At 37.4% G+C, this 23528-nt stretch overlaps 1 protein-coding gene across 1 annotated transcript; it reads right to left on the reverse strand.

Moving 5' to 3' along the window:
* Positions 1-812: 812 nt before the first annotated feature.
* On the reverse strand, positions 813-22884 carry LOC140840678 (glutathione S-transferase T3-like). Its single transcript, XM_073207849.1, has 2 exons — positions 22825-22884; positions 813-1445 (listed from the first exon to the last, which is right to left on the reverse strand). Exons 1-2 carry the CDS (start codon positions 22882-22884, stop codon positions 813-815), a joined length of 693 nt encoding a protein of 230 aa, XP_073063950.1.
* Positions 22885-23528: the final 644 nt, after the last annotated feature.

Genomic DNA, 23528 nt, shown 5'->3' on the forward strand with positions numbered 1-23528 from the left:
TATATATATATATATATATATATATATATATATATATATATATATATATATATATATATATAATATATGTTGGGCCTCAAATTTAGATAGGATACATTTTTATTTCTACTGGACTTTTTACATGATGGAAAGTTGGAAACTCAATTCTATTGAATAAACACAACTATTGGCTTCGTTTTCTTAATTGATCAAACTTAGGCTAGGTGAATTGATTATCTCTGTATATTTGAATCATGTATTAAATTCAGTTGTAGTTTTGTGTAAATATGTTTAAAAAGTTTATTTAATAAAAAATCGGTTATTTCGGTCGAAAACCGAAATAACCGAATTTTTATCGGTTCGGTTTCCTCGGTTTTCTTTTCAAAATTCGGTCGGTTCGATTTTCCCAAAAAAAAATCGGTCGGTTCGGTTTTCGAAAATTTCGGTTCGGTCGGTTCGGTTCTGACCGATTGCACACCCCTAATTGTCCCCACTCATTCATCTTATTCTTACTTTAAATTAAATAAATTCAATTTCAAATTTTTAAGAAATTAAAATTATTATTATTTTATATTAATAATAATATGCTTTTATATATTTAGTACGTAAAATAAATATTCATTCATATTATTATTTCATATTCCTTTAGTTGAACTTTGGCCATAGCAGCTTTTGCTTTCATCTCCTCTACTTCGAGTTGTTTTTGTTTCATTTCAACTTCAACTTTTTTCATGCTTGTATATTCAGTAAACTTTGCAAACATATTGTCCAAGTTTGTTGTCATACACTCCATGTCCGATCTCGTTTTATCTTCCTTTTTTTTTTGCTGCCTTCTAACGCATTGGACGATTTTCTTCTTCGTTTAGGTCTACATGTAGACTCGCATCTTGGTTGGATGAGGTGTTGCTTGCTCCCGACTCCGAGGTACTTGCCTTCTTCGTGCTAGCAAGGTGATCAACGGACTGTGAAGTAAACATAGGACGGTCTTTTACGATCTTCCACACATGCTCAAGATTAAATGCGATACCATTATTTTCCTCACAATATTTTTCATACGCAAGCCGTAGTATATCCTTATCACTGTGGCCGCTACGATATGCACTATAAATACTATTGTAATTTGCATTGAAGCAATATACTTTTTTTTGGATGGTATTGTGCAAGTGCGATCGTATGACACTTGCACTTCTATTGGGTGTACTTGCGGGACGATTGTCATTGTAGTAGCTTGCAACACGTCCCCAGAAAGCTTCCGCCTTTTGATCATTGCCGATGATTGGGTCATCGCTGATAGTGACAAACGATCTCGCTAAGACCTCGTCTTCAACCTTTCTCCAGGTTGACCGTTTTTTTCTACCCTCAGCGCCAGAATCCACATTCTCCAAATTTACGACTTCAATTGGGGATTCACGGTCGGACAATTGAGTCTCTAGGACGAAAGTCGGAGTGGCCGGTTCATTTTCCGTCTAAGAAATAAATGGCATACTGGTTGCATGTAGATTAGATGGATAGTTTGGTGAATATGGATTATAAGGATAATTTGGTGGATACGAATTATAAAGATAATTTGGTGGATATGGATTTTGTGGATAATCTGGTGGATATGGAAAATATGGATAATTTGGTAGAATTTGCGAATTTTGGGAAGAAGTATTTTTGGAGAAAAGATTTTTGGAGTGAAGAATAATATGTTTTGAAGTTTGAAATAATTTGTGTAGTGTGTGAATATTTATAGATGAATATATTATTTTTTTATTAAACTAGCCGTTAAAACAATTTTACTTTTATAAACAAAACAACCGTTAGTTTTTCATTGAACATTATTTTAAATTTATTTTAATATCCGAATTTCTTTTTAAAAAATGAAAATTTGAAATTTAAACCAATACATTAAATAGCATTAAATAAAGAAATATCATCACGTGTGTGGGGCTCGCGTTCAGCGACGGTTTGTAAAAACCGTCGCTAAATGTCCAATTTTTTTTTTTTAAAAATAAGCGGACAGATGGGCGTTCAAACATATGAATGCCCCCTTTTCTCTCACTTGAACGCCCACTCACAATGGAGAAGGAGTGTTAAATGAATGTTATAACACCCATTTAACACCCATTGTAGTTGCTCTAATAAGATAATCTAATTAATTATAGGTTTCAAAAATATTAAATAAATTGGTATGATCTAATTTATGTGTAGGAATCAAGCTCAATTAAGTCTTCTATTATGGGTCGAAGACGGCTAAGGTTATATAAGGTCATGGTCCCCAAGACACATAGAATAACACAGAATATCTATGACACACATATTCTAGATCTCTCTCGTCCTCCCATCTAAGACGAAAATAAGACGATCGATTCTTTGTTGCCTTGGAAAATCTATAACAACAACGCTATCCATTGAATGCAATACTTGATTAATTCTCTCATGCTAGAAACTCATATTACGTATATATCTCCATGATATTGTTAGAGTAGATGCCCTGCAAGCCAACGGTTGGCTAGGGAATTTATTGACTCAAGTGAAATAAACAATCTTTATTTTAATATAATTTAACTTTTCATGGTCTTGTTATACTTTATCTGTATACCCATGCAAAGAGCATAGATAAAGTCCTTGATTATGCTTTAATACAAATAAATCGTAATTCGATGTTGAAACTCATTTGTAAACACTGCATACTCTAAATTCGTTCCTAGTCGATTCAGCCGCCTAAAACAAGGATAAAGGCCGCTTGAGCTCGAGACTAGCATCTGTGATGTTGTGTACTGCGTTTCTTGGTAAGGACATAGAGATGCCCAAACATGCAGATGGGTAGTCATATGATGATTATACCGAACAACCCTCCCTCGGACTTTCCAAGTGGTTATCATTCATCGAGAGGATAAGTCCGTGGTTATGATTGTACACCATTAGTCCTTACGACCCGGGACAACACTGAGGCTCTATATGCTAGGGCTGTGCTTTGACTCGTTTACCGGCTCCAGGAGAGTCATCAGGTGGCGAGGTTGGGTACAGTTGCGACACATATAGGAGCCAGTGCATTGTAGTCGGGGATTCACCGCTCACCTACGGGTGTGGATATCCTATGTGATCTAATGAAATAATAGTGCATGGAATCTCTGGCCAGAGTACGAGATGTACGTTGGAGAAGGAGTTCTCCAAATAGTACACGCGATGCCACTATTATAGTTATCACATAGTTATCGAATTAATATGCAACCCTCGATGAACCAATGGTTGCAGATTCGATCGGGATATATGAGATGAAGGGACCGTACTGTACGTTAATCATAATCGACTGGTTCTTGCAGGCACTATCAGTGATACCTAGGGGATCATGTTAGAGTAGGTGCCCGTCGAGCCAAGTGTTGGCCGAGTGTTCACAATGAAACTCTATGTATAAGCAATCTTTATTTTAATAATATTTGAAATTATTATTTTGGCACATCTTTATCTGTATACCCATGCTAGTTGCATAGATAAAGCCCTTGAATATACAAATAGTAGAAAGAATATGAGATGCTCATATGATGAGTATCATGAAACTCATATTTGTAATACTGTATATTCTAAACGGTTCCTAGTCGATTCAGCCGCCACTAAGAAGGATATAGGCAGCTCGAGTTAGAGACTAGTATCTGCGATGTGAGTACCATGTTTCATTGGTAGGGGACATTGTGATGTCCGAGCATGCAGATAGGTGCTCCTTGTAGAGTGCACTGAAAAACCCTCCATAAAAGGACTTTCCAAGTGGTTCTCACTTATCAAGTGGAAATATCCTAGTTCATGGTTGTACAGAATTAGTCCTTATGACCCGGGACAACATTGAGACTCTATGTGCTAGAATTACACTTTGACTTGTTTACCGACTCTCATGGGGTCATTAGGTGGCAAGGTTGGGTGTTCTGTCGAAACACATAGGAGTCGATGCATTGTAGTCGGGGATTCACCGCTTACCTTCGGGTATGGATATCCTATGTGTTATCATGTGTATGTATATCGAAATCTCTGGCCAGAGTATGGTGGTAATTATGAAAGGGTTTCACAGATTACACCATCGATGCAACTACGACATGACACATAGTATCGATTCATTGACAACTCTCGATAAACCAATGGTTGTCGAATCGATCGGGATATATGAGTTGAAGGGACCGTACTGTACGCTAACCATAATTGAATGGTTCTTACAGGCACTATCATGTGATACATAGGGAATCACGTAAGCGATGCTGCTAGGCGTTTAACGTGATTGGTTGGGTACTATCAAACTTGAGTTCTGACGTTCTTATTATCAAGGTGTTGATAAATAAGAATGGAGCAATTGGGGTATGCTCATATAAGGACATGTTTAGTCCGAATCACATAGAGATGTGAACCCACGGCTAGTTGTATCAATGAACCATTGAGGGCCACACAAGTACTAGCTTTCTAGATCCCGTTGAGAAGTAAAAATAGTTCAATGTGTTGAACGGCTTATAAAGGAGTTTATAAGCGTGAGGAAAATTAGAAGTATGACTTCTATAAAGGAGAAATTAGTTCAATGTGTTGAACGACTTATAAATGAGTTTATAAGTGTAAATGAAATAGAAGTATGACTTCTATGAGAGAAATGTAAATTTTAATTTATGGAAGTGTTCCTAAATTAATTGGCCAAGTAAATAATGTATTTGAAAATTATGATTTTCATAAACATTATTGTGGACTAAATTAAATTAATTCAAGTGTTGAATTAATTAAACACTAGTGGACCTAGTAGAGTCCAAATAATTAAATTAATTCAAGTGTTGGATTAATTAAATTATATTGAGTCTTGTAGAGCTCAATTAAAATAATTATTTAACTAGTGTGACTTGGGTAAATTCAAGTAATGTTTAATTAGTCTCAAATATGTTTGAGATAATTAAATTTAGTCCATGGTTTTTAATTTGTTAAAACCATATATTATATGCATGGGGAGGTGAAAGGTTGGGAGACAACTTTTGCAAGAAACTAGGCATGTCTTGCACATGGTAGAACACAATTTTTCCTCAACCAAGAAAATGCTCTTCCCTCTCTCCTCCCCTCACCATGGCCGAAATTTCTTCCCCCTTTCTCCTCCAATTTTGTTCTTCAATTTGTTGAAGCAACAACTCAGTTCTCAAAGAAAAATGCCCTACATTTTCTAGTGCAAGTGTAAGGTGGATCTTTTAAGTTGGTGGTGGGCTTGATTGGAAGAAAGGAGTCCAAAAGAAAGGAGGAGCTTGTAGATCTTCATCCATCAAGAGCTAAAGTGTTTATACTTTAGTTGGAGCCATAAAATCAATCCTTGTGATTGATAGGTAATTTTCTCAGCACCCTATGCTTGAAAGTTGAGTTTTTGTATATGCTACACTAGTACACATGGTGGCCGAAAATTTCCTTGCAAGAAAATGTGATTTTCGAAAATTTTGTAGCTTCCGTTGTGTTTTTCGGTCACCTTATTCGATCCCTTTCAAGTGGTATCATGAGCTAATGTTACTAGTTTTTTGTAGCATATACATAATATTATATTGAGGGCGATTTCTAACCGATTGAGGATGAAAATTTGCAACATAAAATCAAGGTCTTGAGGGGAAAATTTGGGCAGCTTGTTGCTGCCCATTTCGGGCAGCTTGGGCTGCCCGTGGGCTGCCCATTTCGGGCAGCAAGTGCAGCCCGAGGGGCTGCCCGAACGCCCCTATCTTTTAATAAAAAAAAAAAATTTTTTTTTTTGGTTGGCCGGAATCCGGCGACGGAGCTCCGGCGACGGCAATGACGACTAGGGTTTCCAAAAGTGTTTTGGACTATCCAAGTGTCATGGGCCTTGATGTTGTTGGGCCATTTGTTGGTCAACATATTTGTGAATTTTAAATGGGCCAAAATGTTTTTGGTAAAAAAATAAAGTTTTGGGCCCGTAAGTTTAAAATTACAAAAGTTGCAAATATTTTCTCATGAAATAAATAATTGAAGTTGGACTTTAATTATTTATAGTAAATGGTGATTTACAAGAAATTCGGTTATAAATAAATTAATTTGAAAGTAGACAAATGTGTTTGTATACTTTGTTAATTTAGTTTATAATCGTGGCGGTTAGTGATTGGTTCAAGATATATAATATTGGATCAATTAATTATTGTGATAATTAATTGATGGTGTATGATATGTGATATTATGCATGAAGGATGATCAAAAGCCCAAGCCCAATTTGCTAGGTGTATGCTAGGATATTTGTGTTGTATGATTGTAATAATTATCAATTTAAAGTGGGCTTGGTTTATGGCCCGTTCCCACCCCCCATGAGATGTATCCCTATGTGCCATGGATATTTAATTGTAAATATTAGAATAGTGGAAGATCAAGATTGGAAGATGGTGGCCTTGGTGATTATGAAGATCGAAGACATGTAATATTGGATGCTAATGTAATAATGTAGTTGCATTTGCATCCCGTGCATTTACCCTAGGATTGGACCTAGGTCCGTGTTTAGCTCACACGGACCGTTAGTATTGGGGCGATTGATCATCCTTGTTTGTTTACTGTTTATAATATATGCATGATATGTTATAAATAATGAGTATGTGCGTTATTATTATGATAATAACAAAGTTGCATGAATCCGGCAAACATACGATCAAACATGGCGAGCTTTTAAATAAAAAATTAATGATGAGACCTTTCAAAATTAAAAACCCTCATTTTGAATAAGATTCAAAATTAATATCAAGCCCGAAAAGGGGAATTATAAATTTATTTATAATTTCCTTGTCTTCCATCGACAATGGGTGCATGATGAACGCTACCCGTACTCGAGGCTCGGCTCATATTATTGGGGGGGCCCTGGGTGCCGGAAAGCTGTGACATCCATTGACATAGTGATGTGAACTATGTGGAACTCCCATGATTTCGGCTCATATTATTGGGGGAACTCATGGCGACCGTCCATTAAGGTTCGACATCGATGGGTAAGGCTTGACACGTGAAGATGAACGACGTCATATTATTGGGTCCTAATCAAACGTGAGACAAAAGTTTACGTAGAGGGTTGCATTGTGATGCAATTGGAAACTACCTTTTAGGAATTGTGATTGGCTGATATTATTCGGGATCATAATTCGCTAATTGGACCTTACGTACCTACTGAGGAAAGGAGTTTCCCGCTTTCACTAGAGGGTAGTGAAAGATGTCAAAACAGTGGGAGCCAATATTTATGAAGTAAAAGTCCAAACTTCATATCTTACTAAATATTTTAAAATAGTCATCAACATTTATCTGTTTTTACTTTTCAGTACAAATTGACAATGTCATCGCTTCGCAATCCAATATCCGTAATACTCGACAAAAACATATTAACTGGACCTAATTACCTCACTTGGCTAAGAAACCTAAAAATCGTCTTGAATTCGGAAAGGGTAGCATATACACTGACTGAGTCGCCCCCTGTTGAGGCTCCGACTCACTGCAATCCTGAGGAATTGCAGGCTTACAAGGAATGGTGTGACCATGACTTGATAGCCAGGTGTTATATGCTTACTTCTATGAATGATGAGCTGCAGAGGCGTTTTGAGGGTGCAAAGAGTGCTGCTGACATTCATTTGCACCTCAAGGAGCTCTTTGGAGAGCAAACACGTCCTCTTAGGCATGCTACCGTCAAGGAGCTGATCACTTTACGCATGCAAGATGGGGCCTCGGTCCATGAGCATGGCCTAAAGGTGATCGGGCTCGTGGACAAGCTCGTTGGCATGGATCTGATCTTGCCTTCGGAGTTGACCACCGACGTGTTGCTCTTATCGCTGCCTAGCTCATTTGATCCTTTTGTGGTGAACTTCAACATGAACAAGATTGAACCGACCCTTGAGGAGTTGGTGAATATGCTTGTTACGTTTGAATCCACCATCAAGAAAGAGAAGTTGGTTCTTTATGTGGGTTCTTCATCTGGTACGAAGATTGATCCACATGGGAATGGAAAGAAGCGTTCTTTCCAACGTCCCAAGAAGAACGTGCCCTTGTTGAGGCAATCTCCGAATCCCGTTGTGGCAGCCACACCAATTAAGGCTGACAAGACTGCTGATGAATGTCATCACTGCAAGAAGCCTGGACATTGGAGGCGAAATTGCAAGGAATATCTGGCCCAGAAGTGTTCTGGAAACGGTATGTTCTAAATTTAAGTAAACGTTTCAATTAACTCTACTTCTTGGGTATTAGATACCGGTTGTGACTCACATCTCTATAATGAGTTATAGGTGATGGGAAGAAGTAGAATGCTTAAGGAAGGTGTGACCTTCTAGAGGATGAACAATGGAGCAAGAGTTGCTGCCAAGGCTATTGAAGATGTTTACTTATTATTGAACAATAGTTTAAGTTAATTTAATGAGATGTTTTGTTTGTACCTAATTTTGTAAAACATTGTTTCCATTTCTATGCTGATAAAAATGGATATTCTTGTTTATTTTGCAAATGTGTTTGCAACATTTACATGAATGAATGTTTGATTGGTACTGGTGAACTTGAAAACGATCTCTATAACTTAAAATTGAAAGATATTCCACTAAATGTCTATTCAAAGGCATACACCATATGAGATATGGATGGGTAAGCCTCCTAAGTATTCTTATCTTAGAATATGAGGGTGCCCTGCTTATGAAGCAGGTAGTGGTAGATAAATTGGATAGTTGATCCATTTTATGCTAATTTGTGGGATATCCAATGAATTCGATTGGATACTACTTCTATCATCCCCAAGAAACAAAAGTGTTTGTTTCTAGGAATGCGACCTTTTTGAAAGGGAATTTCTATTGGATAGAAAAAGGGAGATGATAGAACTCGAAAAGGTTCGAGAGACACCCACAATTGTAGAACCCACACCCGAAGAGCCAAGAGAGGAGATACAAGCTCCTAGAAGATCCGAGAGAGTCTCGAGACCACCTATGAGGTATGGTCTGCTTCTTGAAGAGGGCCATGATGAGCCTAACCATGGATGTGATCCAAGGACCTTCAAGGAAGCGTTATCTGATGCCGATTCATCCAAGTGACTTGAAGCAATGGAATCTGAGTTGAATTCCATGCATTCAAACCAAGTGTAGGATCTTGTGGATCCACCTGAGGGAATTGTTCCCATAGGGACTTGGGACGGATGGGAAGGTATTGACCTTCAAGGTGCGATTGGTGGCAAAAGGATATACTCAAAGACAAGGAGTTGACTTTGAGGAAACCTTTTTCCCCAGTCGCAATGTTCAAGTCCATAAGGATTTTGCTAGCCATAGCTGCATGGTATGACTATGAGATATGGCAGATGGATGTCAAGACAGACTTTCTTAATGGGGATTTTAAGAAAGTTATTTACATGTCTTAACCTGAAGGGTTAACATCTATCGGAAGTGAGCATATGGTATGCAAACTTCAGAGATCTATTTATGATCTAAAGCAGGCATCTAGGAGTTGGAACCTCAGATTCGACAGTACAATCAAATAGTTTGATTTACTAAGAGTCCTGAGGAACCCTATGTGTATAAGAAGGTCAGTGGGAGTGTTGTGACATTCCTGGTGTTATATGTTGATGACATTCTACTCATTGGGAATGATGTAGGAATGTTGCAATCAACTAAGATATGGTTAGCGAGTAAGTTCTCGATGCAGGACTTGGGTGAAGCATCTTTTGTATTGGGAATACAGATCTATAGAGATAGATCGAGAAGATTGCTTGGTCTCACCCAGTCCACATACATTGATACCATCGTGAAGCCGTTCTCGATGGATGAGTCCAAGGGAGGACACCTACCAATGTGTCATGGCGTGTCCCTATCCAAGTCTGTCTCCCAAGACTGATGCAGAGATAGTGGCGATGACACGCATTCCGTATACTTCGGCAATTGGTAGCATCATGTATGGGATGATATCTACACGTCTTGACGTGGCTTTCGCACTAAGTGTAGTGAGTAGATATCAATCGAACCCTGGTCTTCCACACTGGAAAGCTGTGAAAGACATCCTCAAGTAGTTGAGAAGGACCAATAATGTGTTCTTGGTCTATGGGGTGGAGAACTAAAATTGGAAGGCTATACCGACTCTAGCTTCCAAAGCGATATCGATGACTCGAAGTCAACCTCTGGTTTTGTATTCATGCTCAATGGTGCTGCAGTCTCTTGGAAGAGTTCCAAGCAAGACAATATTACGGATTCCAGCACAGAGGCCGAATACATTGCTGCATCAGATGCAGCAAGGGAGGCTGTTTGGATAAGGAATTTCGTCCAAGAGTTGGGCGTCATTCCTAATGGAGTTGCTCCTATCCCGGTGTTGTGTGACAACACGGGAGCTATAGCTCAAGCAAAGGAGCCTAGGTCTCATCAGAAATCCAAACTAGTATTGAGAAAGTACCACATCCTCGGAGAGATTGTGGAAAGAGGAGAAGTGTCTTTTGACACAGTCGGCTCCGCTGATAATGTTGATTGATCCACTAGCTAAGCCTTTACCTAGACCATTATTCAACAAGCATCGCGAATCAATGGGTTTAAAGCATATGGGTAGTTGGCTCTAGTGCAAGTGGGAGATTGTTAGAGTAGGTGCCCGTCGAGCCAAGTGTTGGCCGAGTGTTCACAATGAAACTCTATGTATAAGCAATCTTTATTTTAATAATATTTGAAATTATTACTTTGGCACATCTTTATCTGTATACCCATGCTAGTTGCATAGATAAAGCCCTTGAATATACAAATAGTAGAAAGAATATGAGATGCTCATATGATGAGTATCATGAAACTCATATTTGTAATACTGTATATTCTAAACGGTTCCTAGTCGATTCAGCCGCCACTAAGAAGGATATAGGCCGCTCGAGTTAGAGACTAGTATCTGCGATGTGAGTACCATGTTTCATTGGTAGGGGACATTGTGATGTCCGAGCATGCAGATAGGTGCTCCTTGTAGAGTGCACTGAACAACCCTCCATAAAAGGACTTTCCAAGTGGTTCTCACTTATCGAGTGGAAATGTCCTAGTTTATGGTTGTACAGAATTAGTCCTTATGACCCGGGACAACATTGAGACTCTATGTGCTAGAATTACACTTTGACTTGTTTACCGACTCTCATGGGGTCATTAGGTGGCAATGTTGGGTGTTCTGTCGAAACACATAGGAGTCGATGCATTGAAGTCGGGGATTCACCGCTTACCTTCGGGTATGGATATCCTATGTGTTATCATGTGTATGTATATCGAAATCTCTGGCCAGAGTATGGTGGTAATTATGAAAGGGTTTCATAGATTACACCATCGATGCAACTACGACATGACACATAGTATCGATTCATTGACAACTCTCGATAAACCAATGGTTGTCGAATCGATCGGGATATATGAGTTGAAGGGACCGTACTGTAAGCTAACCATAATTGAATGGTTCTTGCAGGCACTATCATGTGATACCTAGGGAATCACGTAAGCGATGCTGCTAGGCGTTTAACGTGATTGGTTGGGTACTATCAAACTTGAGTTCTGACGTTCTTATTATCAAGGTGTTGATAAATAAGAATGGAGCAATTGGGGTATGCTCATATAAGGACATATTTAGTCCGAATCACATAGAGATGTGAACCCACGGCTAGTTGTATCAATGAACCATTGAGGGCCACACAAGTACTAGCTTTCTAGATCCCGTTGAGAAGTAAAAATAATTCAATGTGTTGAACGGCTTATAAAGGAGTTTATAAGCGTGAGGAAAATTAGAAGTATGATTTCTATAAAGGAGAAATTAGTTCAATGTGTTGAACGACTTATAAATGAGTTTATAAGTGTAAATGAAATAGAAGTATGACTTCTATGAGAGAAATGTAAATTTTAATTTATGGAAGTGTTCCTAAATTAAAATTTGGCCAAGTAAATAATGTATTTGAAAATTGTGATTTTCATAAACATTATTGTGGACTAAATTAAATTAATTCAAGTGTTGAATTAATTAAACACTAGTGGACCTAGTAGAGTCCAAATAATTAAATTAATTCAAGTGTTGGATTAATTAAATTATATTGAGTCTTGTAGAGCTCAATTAAAATAATTATTTAACTAGTGTGACTTGGGTAAATTCAAGTAATGTTTAATTAGTCTCAAATATGTTTGAGATAATTAAATTTAGTCCATGGTTTTTAATTTGTTAAAACCATATATTATATGCATGGGGAGGTGAAAGGTTGGGAGACAACTTTTGCAAGAAACTAGGCATGTCTTGCACATGCTAGAACACACTTTTTCCTCAACCAAGAAAATGCTCTTCCCTCTCTCCTCCCCTCACCATGGCCGAAATTTCTTCCCCCTTTCTCTTCCAATTTTGTTCTTCAATTTGTTGAAGCAACAACTCACTTCTCAAAGAAAAATGCCCTACATTTTCTAGTGCAAGTGTAAGGTGGATCTTTTAAGTTGGTGGTGGGCTTGATTGGAAGAAAGGAGTCCAAAAGAAAGGAGGAGCTTGTAGATCTTCATCCATCAAGAGCTAAAGTGTTTATACTTTAGTTGGAGCCATAAAATCAATCCTTGTGATTGATAGGTAATTTTCTCAACCCCCTATGCTTGAAAGTTGAGTTTTTGTATATGCTACACTAGTACACATGGTGGCCGAAAATTTCCTTGCAAGAAAATGTGATTTTCGAAAATTTTGTAGCTTCCGTTGTGTTTTTCGGTCACCTTATTCGATCCCTTTCAGATCATGGGGCGATGCTACTAGACGCTCTTACAATGATCCGATGAGTGCAATCAGAAATGAGTTCTGACATTCTTGGTCAAGGCGTTGATGAAAAGAATGGGGCTAACTAGGGTAAGCCCGAATAAAGGATTATTTCCTGAATCACAAAGAGTTGTGAACCCACGGCTAGCTCTATCCCTGAACCATTGAGGGTCACACAAGCACTGGATCGTTTGTTCCCGTTGAGAGAATAAATTCAAGGAGTTGAATTTATATTATGATATAGTAAATTCAAGGAGTTGAATTTATGATAATTAAATTTTGAGAAAATAAATTCAAGGAGTTGAATTTATAAGATAGTAAATTCAAGAGTTGGATTTATGAAATTTGGAGATAATAAATTCAAGGAGTTGAATTTATAAAATTTGAAAATTTAATTTATTAAACTCAAATGTTGGGTTTATTAAATATTAAATTTTGGAGGTGATAGAAATTCAAGGATTTGAATTTATAATTTAAATAATAAATTCAAATGTTGAATTTATAATGTATTTAATTTATTAAGAGCAAGAGTTGAGTTGATTAATTAATAAATTAAATGTGATGGGAGGTATGTTTAATGGGCTTGTAGGTGTACAAGTCCAACATACTAAATAATTAAAGTTCTTAATGGACTTTGATTTATTAATTAAACTAGTTGGACTAGCAAATTAATTAATCAAGCTCATTAATATTAATTATGATAATTAGGTCATGAAAATTTCTTTTTAAGAAAAGTTTGACCTAAAAAGGAATGGCCTCCACCAATCTCAAAAGGGTTCTTCGAGAGACTCTCCAAGAATTGAAAAAGAGAAAGTTTCGGCTATTCCAAAAGCTCTCGAAAATCTCTTCTAAAAAATGCAAGAAAAATTTGGCTTAAATTTTGAGTCGAATTTTTCGTGTTATATCTCAACGTAAAACTTCTTTCAAATATTATAGTGCTATTTGAAAGAGGAACAAATCTTCTAGTCGTGGACCTAATTAGAAGAATCGAAGAAAGTTCGTAGGGATTTATCAAGAGCTAATCCGTTCATACCGGATTAGTTGGAGCCAAGTGATTTAATTCACAAAGGTACAATCTTTAACATCCTATGAATGTTTTGTTATAATCATACGAGCGCCCAAAGCAAATCTTATTTTGATTGTCAAAATAAAATAAAATTTTAAAACTTCCGCTGCGTTTGGGCGCGTAGAAAAACCGGATCCAACAGTGGTATCAGAGCCAGGTTTTTCTAAATCGTATGGTTTTGATATATTGAATAATTTATTTCTAACCACACAAGAAAATTTTCAGAAAATTTAGCACCACGAAAATTTATTTTTTCCAGATTTTCGAAAAAAAAAAAAATTAAATCTGCCCGGAACTGTTCCGGGCAGTCCGTGCGCGATGGGCCGCGCACGGCAGCGCGCAGCTTGCGCGCGCAGGCGTGGACGCCTGCACGCACAGCGCTAGCGCAGGCGTGCGACGCCTGCGCGCGGCGTCGGCGCGCCTTCGCGCGTTCTGCGCGCACAGGGCCGCTGCCGCTGCCTGAAACGTTCGTGCAGCAGGCGGGCAGTGGGCGGGCGGCTGCCCGGGAGCGTCTCGGGAAGCACGCTGAATAATGGGCTTGAATTGTTTGGGCCTAGGGTGCGATTTTCTGATTTTTCAAATTTTTGGGTAAAATTGATATTTTTGAAAATTGGTTCAATTTTTATTTTGGCAATTAATTTTTGTAAATTAATAATTTTCTTGTGAAATAAATAATTAGAATATGATTTTAATTATTTATGGTAAAAATGAGTTTTTTTTACAAGAAATCAATTATTATTGATTTAATTGGAAATTAAATAAAGGAGTTTATTTAATTTATTAAATTCTTTAATAATTGTGGTGGTTAGTGATAAAATTATTAGATATATGATTTATCAATTAATTAAATTGTTTAATTAAATTGATGTTAATATTTGTTATTAAATACATGAAGGATGATCGAGAGTCTTAACCAATGTGTTAGGTGTATGTTAGGATATTTTACTGTTTTATTCGTTTTTTAATATTTGATATTATTAAAGTGGGCCTGGTTTATGGCCCGTTCCCACCCCCATGAGATGTATCCCTTATGTGCCATGGCTATTTAAATGTAATTATTAGAAATAGTGAGAGATCAAGACTGGAAGATGGTGGGCCCGATGAACAAGATGAAGACATGTAAAATATTGGAAGCTCTTGTAATAGTTGCATTTGCATCCCTGCATTCACCTAGGTTTTGTACCTGGATCCATGTCTGGCTCACATGGATCTAATAGTGTTGGCGATCGATCATCCTTAATTATTGTTGAATGTCATATTATGATATATGTGATATATAGTAGTATGCATGTATGTATATTATTATATAATATAGTTGCATGAATCCGGCAAACATACAAACTCGTGGCACGCGATTTTTAAACTAAAATGATGAGACAATTTTTAAAATTAAAATCCCTCATTTTGAATAAGATTCAAAATTTATATCAAACCGAAAAAGTAAAAATTAAAGGAGTTTAATTTTTCCTTGCCTTCCATCAACCGTGGTTGCATGTTGATCGCTACCCGCGGACAGTGTCTGGCTCATATTATTGGGGAGGCCTGTACGCCGGAAAGCTGTGACTTCCACCGGACATATGATGTGAATTGAGTGGAACTCCCATGACTTCGGCTCATATTATTGGGGGAACTCATGGCGACCGTCTACTACAATTCAATATTGATGGGTTGGTTTGATACGCGAAAATAAACGGCGTCATATTATTGGGTCCTTATTAAACGTGAGGCAAATCACGCGGAGGTTGCATATGGAGCAATTGGACTCTACCTTTTAGAAATTATAATTGGCTGATATTATTCGGGATTATAATTGGCTAATTGGACTCTACGTGCCTACTAAGGAAATACGATTTCCCTTTTTCATCAGAGGGTGGTGGAAATGTCAAAATAGTAGGAGGGCAATTTATAAAATGAAATCCATATTTTATATCTTAAAATTATTTTAAAATAATCAGCAACCATTATTCTGTTTCCGTATCAGTATATTTTCGATTTCGTCACGTAATAAGTTTTTATTATTAACAAGCTAACCGAATCTAATTTTCAAGACTGGTTGGGAAAATTGTTCTGAATTCGGAGAAAATGGCATGCACGCTAATGTCAGTCATGTTGAATTGACAAAGCATGCAAGATGGTAGGACCATAGTATGCAAGCTAAAGTGTAACATGCTCGCTTTTATGTCAAACGAACTAAAGGGACAGTTTGAGAAAATGTTGAATGCTGTTGACATTCGAATACACATGCAAGAGTTGCATGGTGCATGAAACTTGTACAGTGATGCACACCACTTTTAAAAGCTCATGACTACACTAATGCAAGATGGGGCTTTGATCCATGAGCGTGGTGTACATATGATTGGGTTTAATGAGAAAGTGGTGAGCCTGGAATAGGTGATTCCTAACAAGTTACTTCACGACATCAATTTGTTGTCATTCTCTTTCTCAATTGACGGGTTTATGTTGAACTTCAATTTGAATAAAATTGATGATAGCCTTGAAGAGCTATTCAACATGCTTATGACTTATGAAGTCATCATAAAATAGGAAAATGTTGTTTCCTAGTTGGGCTTGTTGTCAGGAACAAAAGTGGCCCGCAATGTAAGGGAAAGAAATGTTCTGCCCCTCACAAGAAAAAACCCAATAAGAGGCAAACTCCGAAAGACACTTAAAAGGCCTACAATGCCCGATAAGTCAGAACAGATTTCACTGCAAGAAGTCCGGACATAAGAAGTTATATGAGCCAGAAATGTTCTGGAAATGATGAATGAATGTCCAAGTAAACAGGATTTCAACAACAAACAAAAGAAAGTTAGATGATCCAAATCCCGCACAAATATGGCACGCTAGACTAGGTCACATTTCTCAAAGAAGGATGCACAAGCTAGTGGGAGAATGCATGTTTGACTTGTCAGACATAAATTCTATACTTACCCGTGAATCCTGTCTGAAAAGAAAAATGACCAAGACTCCATTCGATGGAAACGTGGAACGTGCGCATGGTCTATTGGATTTGATCCACACAGACATTTGTGGCCCGCTAAGTGTTAGCACAGGATATGGGCAATCCTACTTCATTACCTTTACTGATGACCATTCGAGGTATGGGTGTGTTTATTTGATAAAACACAAATCTGAAGCATTTGAAAAGTTCAAAGAATTCAGATCTGAAGTAGAAAATTAGCAAGAAAGAAGTATTAAGGCACTTCGATCTGATCGAGGTGGAGAATACTTAAGTGCTGAATTTTTGGGTTATCTAAAAGAGAATGAGATTCTCTCACAGTGACTCCACCAGCAACACCACAATTGAATGGTGTTTCTGAAAATTGTAAGCAAACCTTGTTGGACATGGTTCGATCAATGATGTGATTCACTGAATTGCCTACATCGTTTTGGGGCTTTGCGCTTGAAACTGCGGCAATGTTGTTGAATAATGTTTATACTAAAGCAGTGGATAAAACACCATATGAGATATGGATGGGAAAAAAAACTCCCAAATATTCTTACGAGAGAATATGGAAATGTCTTGCTTACGTGAAGCAGATAGTGGGAGACAAATTGGATAGTAGATCCACTTTGTGCTACTTTGTAGGATATCCAAAGAATTCTGTTGGATCTTATTTCTATCATCCCAATGAAGCAAAAGTGTTTGTTTCAAGAAATGCCACCTTTTTGGAAAAAGGAATTTCTATTAGATAGAAAAGGCAAGATGATAGAATTTGAAGAAATTCAAGATACTCCCCTCAACTATAGTAGTTGAACCTAATCCCCAACAACCAGTAGTTGAAGTACAAGCTCCTAGAAGGTCTGATAGGGTTATTAGACCACCTGCAAGATATACGCTTCTTCATGAACAAGGCCATGATGAGTCTTGTGTTGGATGTGATCCAATGAATTTCAAAGAAGCAATATCTGATACTGATTCGACCAAATGGCTTGAAGCCATGCAGTCAGAAATGGACTCTATGTATTCGAACCAAGTCTGGAAATTAGTGGATCAACCTGAGGGAATCGTTCCTATAGGGTGCAAATGGATCTACAAAAGAAAGCTTGGGGCGGATGGGAAGGTAGTGACCTTCAAAGCAAGACTGGTTGAAAAAGGATATACTCAAAGGCAAGGAGTTGACTATGAGGAAAATTTTTCACCAGTTGCTATGTTTAAGTCCATTAGAATATTACTAGCCATAGCAGCATGGTATGACTATGAGATATGGCAAATGGATGTAAAGACTGCTTTCCTCAATGGAGACATCAAAGAAGAAATTTATATGTCTCAACCCGAGGGATACACATCAGTAGGAAGTGAGCATAAGGTATGCAAACTTCAGAGATCAATTTATGGTCTCAAGCAGGCATCAAGGAGTTGGAACCTCAGATTTGATAGCACTATCAAAGAGTTTGGTTTTGCTACGAATCCTGAGGAACCACGTGTGTACAAGAAAATTAGTGGGAGTGCAGTGACATTCCTAGTACTTTACGTTGATGATATCCTGCTCATTGGGAATGATGTAGGATTATTACAATCAACTAAAGTATGGTTGGCCTATAAATTCTCCATGAAAGACATGTGTGAAGCATCCTATGTATTGAGAATATAAATCTATAGAGATAGATCAAAAAGGATGCTAGGACTCACCCAAGTCACTTATATCGATATCATTCTAAAACGATTCTCTATGGAAGAGTCCAAGAGAAAATACTTACAAATGTGTCATGGTATCACTCTATCTAAAGCTATGTGTCCCAAAACTGATAAAGAGATAGAGATGATGACACGTATTCCATATGCGTCAGCTATTGGTAGTATCATGTATGGTATGATATCGACACGTCCTGATGTTGCTTACGCTTTGATTGTTACAAGCAGATATCGGGCGAACCCTGGTCCAATGCATTGGAAGACCGTAAAAGATATTCTTAAGTACTTGAGAAGAACTAAGAACTTGTTCATGGTCTAAGGGGGTGGAGAATTAAAATTGGAAGGCTACACTATTCTAGCTTCCAATGTGACGTAGATGATTCGAAATCAACCTCTGGTTTTGTATTCATGCTATATGGTACGGCTGTCTCTTGGAAAGGTTCCAAGCAAGACACCGTTGCGGATTCCACCACTGAAGCTGAATAAAATGTTGCATCTGATGCAGCCAAGAGGTAGTTTGGATGAGAAATTTGGTCCAAGAGTTGGACATTATTCCTAATGGACTTGATCCAGTCCCGTTGTACTGGGACAACACTGGTGCCGTTGCGCTAGCAAAGGAACCAAGGTCTCATCAGCGATCCAAACATGTACTGAGGAAGTTCCATATTGTACGGGAGATAGTGGGAAGAGGAGACATATACGTTGAAACAGTCCCCTCTGCAGATAATGTTGCTGATCCACTTACAAAACCCTTGCCAGGACCATTGTTTGAAAAGCATCGCGAAGCAATGGAATTAAGGGTAGTTGGCTCTAGGGCAAGTGGGAGATTGTTAGAGTAGATGCCCTGCAAGCCAACGGTTGGCTAGGGAATTTATTGACTCAAGTGAAATAAACAATCTTTATTTTAATATAATTTAACTTTTCATGGTCTTGTTATACTTTATCTGTATACCCATGCAAAGAGCATAGATAAAGTCCTTGATTATGCTTTAATACAAATAAATCGTAATTCGATGTTGAAACTCATTTGTAAACACTGCATACTCTAAATTCGTTCCTAGTCGATTCAGCCGCCTAAAACAAGGATAAAGGCCGCTTGAGCTCGAGACTAGCATCTGTGATGTTGTGTACTGCGTTTCTTGGTAAGGGCATAGAGATGTCCAAACATGCAGATGGGTAGTCATATGATGATTATACCGAACAACCCTCCCTCGGACTTTCCAAGTGGTTATCATTCATCGAGAGGATAAGTCTGTGGTTATGATTGTACACCATTAGTCCTTACGACCCGGGACAACACTGAGGCTCTATATGCTAGGGCTGTGCTTTGACTCGTTTACCGGCTCCAGGAGAGTCATCAGGTGGCGAGGTTGGGTACAGTTGCGACACATATAGGAGCCAGTGCATTGTAGTCGGGGATTCACCGCTCACCTACGGGTGTGGATATCCTATGTGATCTAATGAAATAATAGTGCATGGAATCTCTGGCCAGAGTACGAGATGTACGTTGGAGAAGGAGTTCTCCAAATAGTACACGCGATGCCACTATTATAGTTATCACATAGTTATCGAATTAATATGCAACCCTCGATGAACCAATGGTTGCAGATTCGATCGGGATATATGAGATGAAGGGACCGTACTGTACGTTAATCATAATCGACTGGTTCTTGCAGACACTATCAGTGATACCTAGGGGATCATGGGGCGATGCTACTAGACGCTCTTACCATGATCCGATGGGTGCAATCAGAAATGAGTTCTGACATTCTTGATCAAGGTGTTGATGAAAAGAATGAGGCTAACTAGGGTAAGCCCGAATAAAGGATTATGTCCTGAATCACAAAGAGTTGTGAACCCACGGCTAGCTGTATCCCTGAACCATTGAGGGTCACACAAGCACTGGATCGTTTGTTCCCGTTGAGAGAATAAATTCAAGGAGTTGAATTTATATTATGATATAGTAAATTCAAGGAGTTGAATTTATGATAATTAAATTTTGAGAAAATAAATTCAAGGAGTTGAATTTATAAGATAGTAAATTCAAGAGTTGGATTTATGAAATTTGGAGATAATAAATTCAAGGAGTTGAATTTATAAAATTTGAGAATTTAATTTATTAAACTCAAATGTTGGGTTTATTAAATATTAAATTTTGGAGGTGATAGAAATTCAAGGAGTTGAATTTATAATTTAAATAATAAATTCAAATGTTGAATTTATAATGTATTTAATTTATTAAGCTCAAGAGTTGAGTTGATTAATTAATAAATTAAATGTGATGGGAGGTATGTTTAATGAGCTTGTAGGTGTACAAGTCCAACATACTAAATAATTAAAGTTTTTAATGGACTTTGATTTATTAATTAAACTAGTTGGACTAGCCAATTAATTAATCAAGCCCATTAATATTAATTATGATAATTAGGTCATGAAAATTTCTTTTTAAGAAAAAGTTTGACCTAAAAAGGAATGGCCTCCACCAATCTCAAAAGGGTTCTTCGAGAGACTCTCCAAGAATTGAAAAAGAGAAAGTTTCGGCTATTCCAAAAGCTCTCGAAAATCTCTTCTCAAAAATGCAAGAAAAATTTGGCTTAAATTTTGAGTCGAATTTTTCGTGTTATATCTCAACGTAAAACTTCTTTCAAATATTATAGTGCTATTTGAAAGAGGAACAAATCTTCTAGTCGTGGACCTAATTAGAAGAATCGAAGAAAGTTCGTAGGGATTCATCAAGAGCTAATCCGTTCATACCGGATTAGTTGGAGCCAAGTGATTTAATTCACAAAGGTACAATCTTTAACATCCTATGAATGTTTTGTTATAATCATACGAGCGCTCAAAGCAAATCATATTTTGATTGTCAAAATAAAATAAAATTTTAAAACTTCCGCTGCGTTTGGGCGCGTAGAAAAACCGGATCCAACAGATATTGTATCAATCCAAGAAAGATTACACCGATTCTCTCATTTTGGAGATATATCATAGTGCTGTATGGCTTCTGGAGACTTGTAGGCTGCTAATGTTTGTGAAGATTGAATGCTACTAATCAAAGAGCATAACCCGTAATCCACAAGTCAAGGCTCGTAGTTTGGCGTTAAAAGGACATCGCTCGATTTGAGGTTACCATGGGGAAGGTCTAGTGCAGAAATTTCGGTTTGCAGATAGCCTAATCCTCTGGCAATCCCTTGAGTTATCTTGAATCGAACCGGCCAAGTCAACTCTGCGCGAGGGATCCCGTGATCATCTAAAGATATATGAAACAATAAGATCATCATAGTTTTGTGGTCATGTTAAAGGTTAAAAATTTGAGAAAATCCATACTATATAATATGTGAAGTAAACTCCCGTTTGGCTGAAACTCGAACACCAAAAGCTTTTCGTCTTTACGATAATGGTTAAGCTAAAGGTGTCAACACATTCTAATGCTTTAATCTCCAAACCTTCTACTCTCGGAATGAAATTGTTCTTTACTCATTTGCTCATATTTCTTTGATCCCTTTAACCACATCTGTTAATCCATTCATCATCATGGGCTTATAGGAAGACCACCCTAAAGCCCCATTTCTCTAATATCTTGATATGACTGTTGATCATAAACGTACATGAAATAAATATATTATGTGTATCACAAGTTAGTGTTGTACTCTGGTGTTTTCAACACGAGCGCAACATGAAGCGGAAATTGATTATTTAACACACGCGTAAACTTTTAATAAATAGACATTAGTTTTAAATTATTCACAAGTACAAACAACGTCTCATGACAAAAATTCACTAGAGAAATATGTAATTTGTTTACACAAAACAATACTAGTGAAAGTAACAAAACCAAATTCCTTGACACTGTAAGGAATTAACATGCATCAAATAAACCAAACTAAAAACTAGATGCATAAACCGAAGTTACTTAAAACAAATAATAGAAGAACATTTTTCGATCAACACTCTGCATCAGTGTTTTTTTTCACGTATCTTCAACACCAATCAGCAATACGGTGCTTATGTGAATTAATCACACAAAGTCTTCAACATGAAATTTATCTTCAATACTAAACTTTGTTCCAGTTAAAAAAAACTCCAGCAGCTGTGTAAAAGTCCTCTCCAAAGTCGTCTCTTTTTTCTCTCAATATTCCACATATATATAGATCTTCATATCTTGACCTAATTATCTTTCCATGGAAACAAAATCCTACAAATATGGAAACAAGAGTTTATTAGGAATAAGACTTTACTCAAATCTAAGACATTATATCTTAGAGATAAATACCAAAAACAAATCATAGAGGATAAACACCAAGGTTAGATTAGATCAACCAAGTCTAGAAATAAATCTTCTTATTGGATCAAGTCAAATTAGCCTAAAAATGCGAAACTCTTATTTTTCAATTTACATAAAAGACTAAGATTAATTAGGAATAAAATATTCCTTTCATACCTCAACAGCTGATTTCTTCAAATAAGCCAATCCAAACTCGCCCTTTTCATCATTTATCATCACCAAATTCACAACACCTTTCCCACATTTTGACCCTTTTCGGCTTCACTCGATTGAGCTCGATGCAAACCGTTTTTTATTTGACTTGAAATCTTTCCTTTCACTACAAAAAAAATGATTTTCCGCATCACGTCATCAACATCATGCATTAAAAGCACGCTGCGTGTGCACTGTTAATAGTGTTGCACTTGATACTATTAACGGCGTGCATTAAAAGCACGCTGCAGATATTACTATTGACGGCGTGCACTAAAAGCATGATGCGGATAGTAACTTGATACTATTAACGGCGTGCATTATAAGCACGCTGCGGATATTACTATGGACGACGTGCATTAAAAGCACGCTGCGGATAGTAATATCCGCAGCGCACAATAAATGCACGCCGTGAATAATACTATTAACGGCGTGCATTTTTATGTGTGCTGTTAAAAGTAAATCATTTTTTTAAAAAAAAATTCACGCTGCGGAAAATGAGTACGGATTTTAAAATTTAGTGGCGGTTTTCTTACCACCGTCGCTAATGGAGCGACGGTTTACATAAAACCGTCGCCGATTTAACATCGGCGACGGTTTGCATTAACAATTGCTAATAAATGTACATCGGCAACGGAAATACCGTCGCTGCAAAATCGCAAATTCTC

The sequence above is a fragment of the Primulina eburnea genome, chromosome 9, assembly GCF_022965805.1.
Source record: "Primulina eburnea isolate SZY01 chromosome 9, ASM2296580v1, whole genome shotgun sequence".
NCBI classification, from domain to species: Eukaryota; Viridiplantae; Streptophyta; class Magnoliopsida; order Lamiales; family Gesneriaceae; genus Primulina; species Primulina eburnea.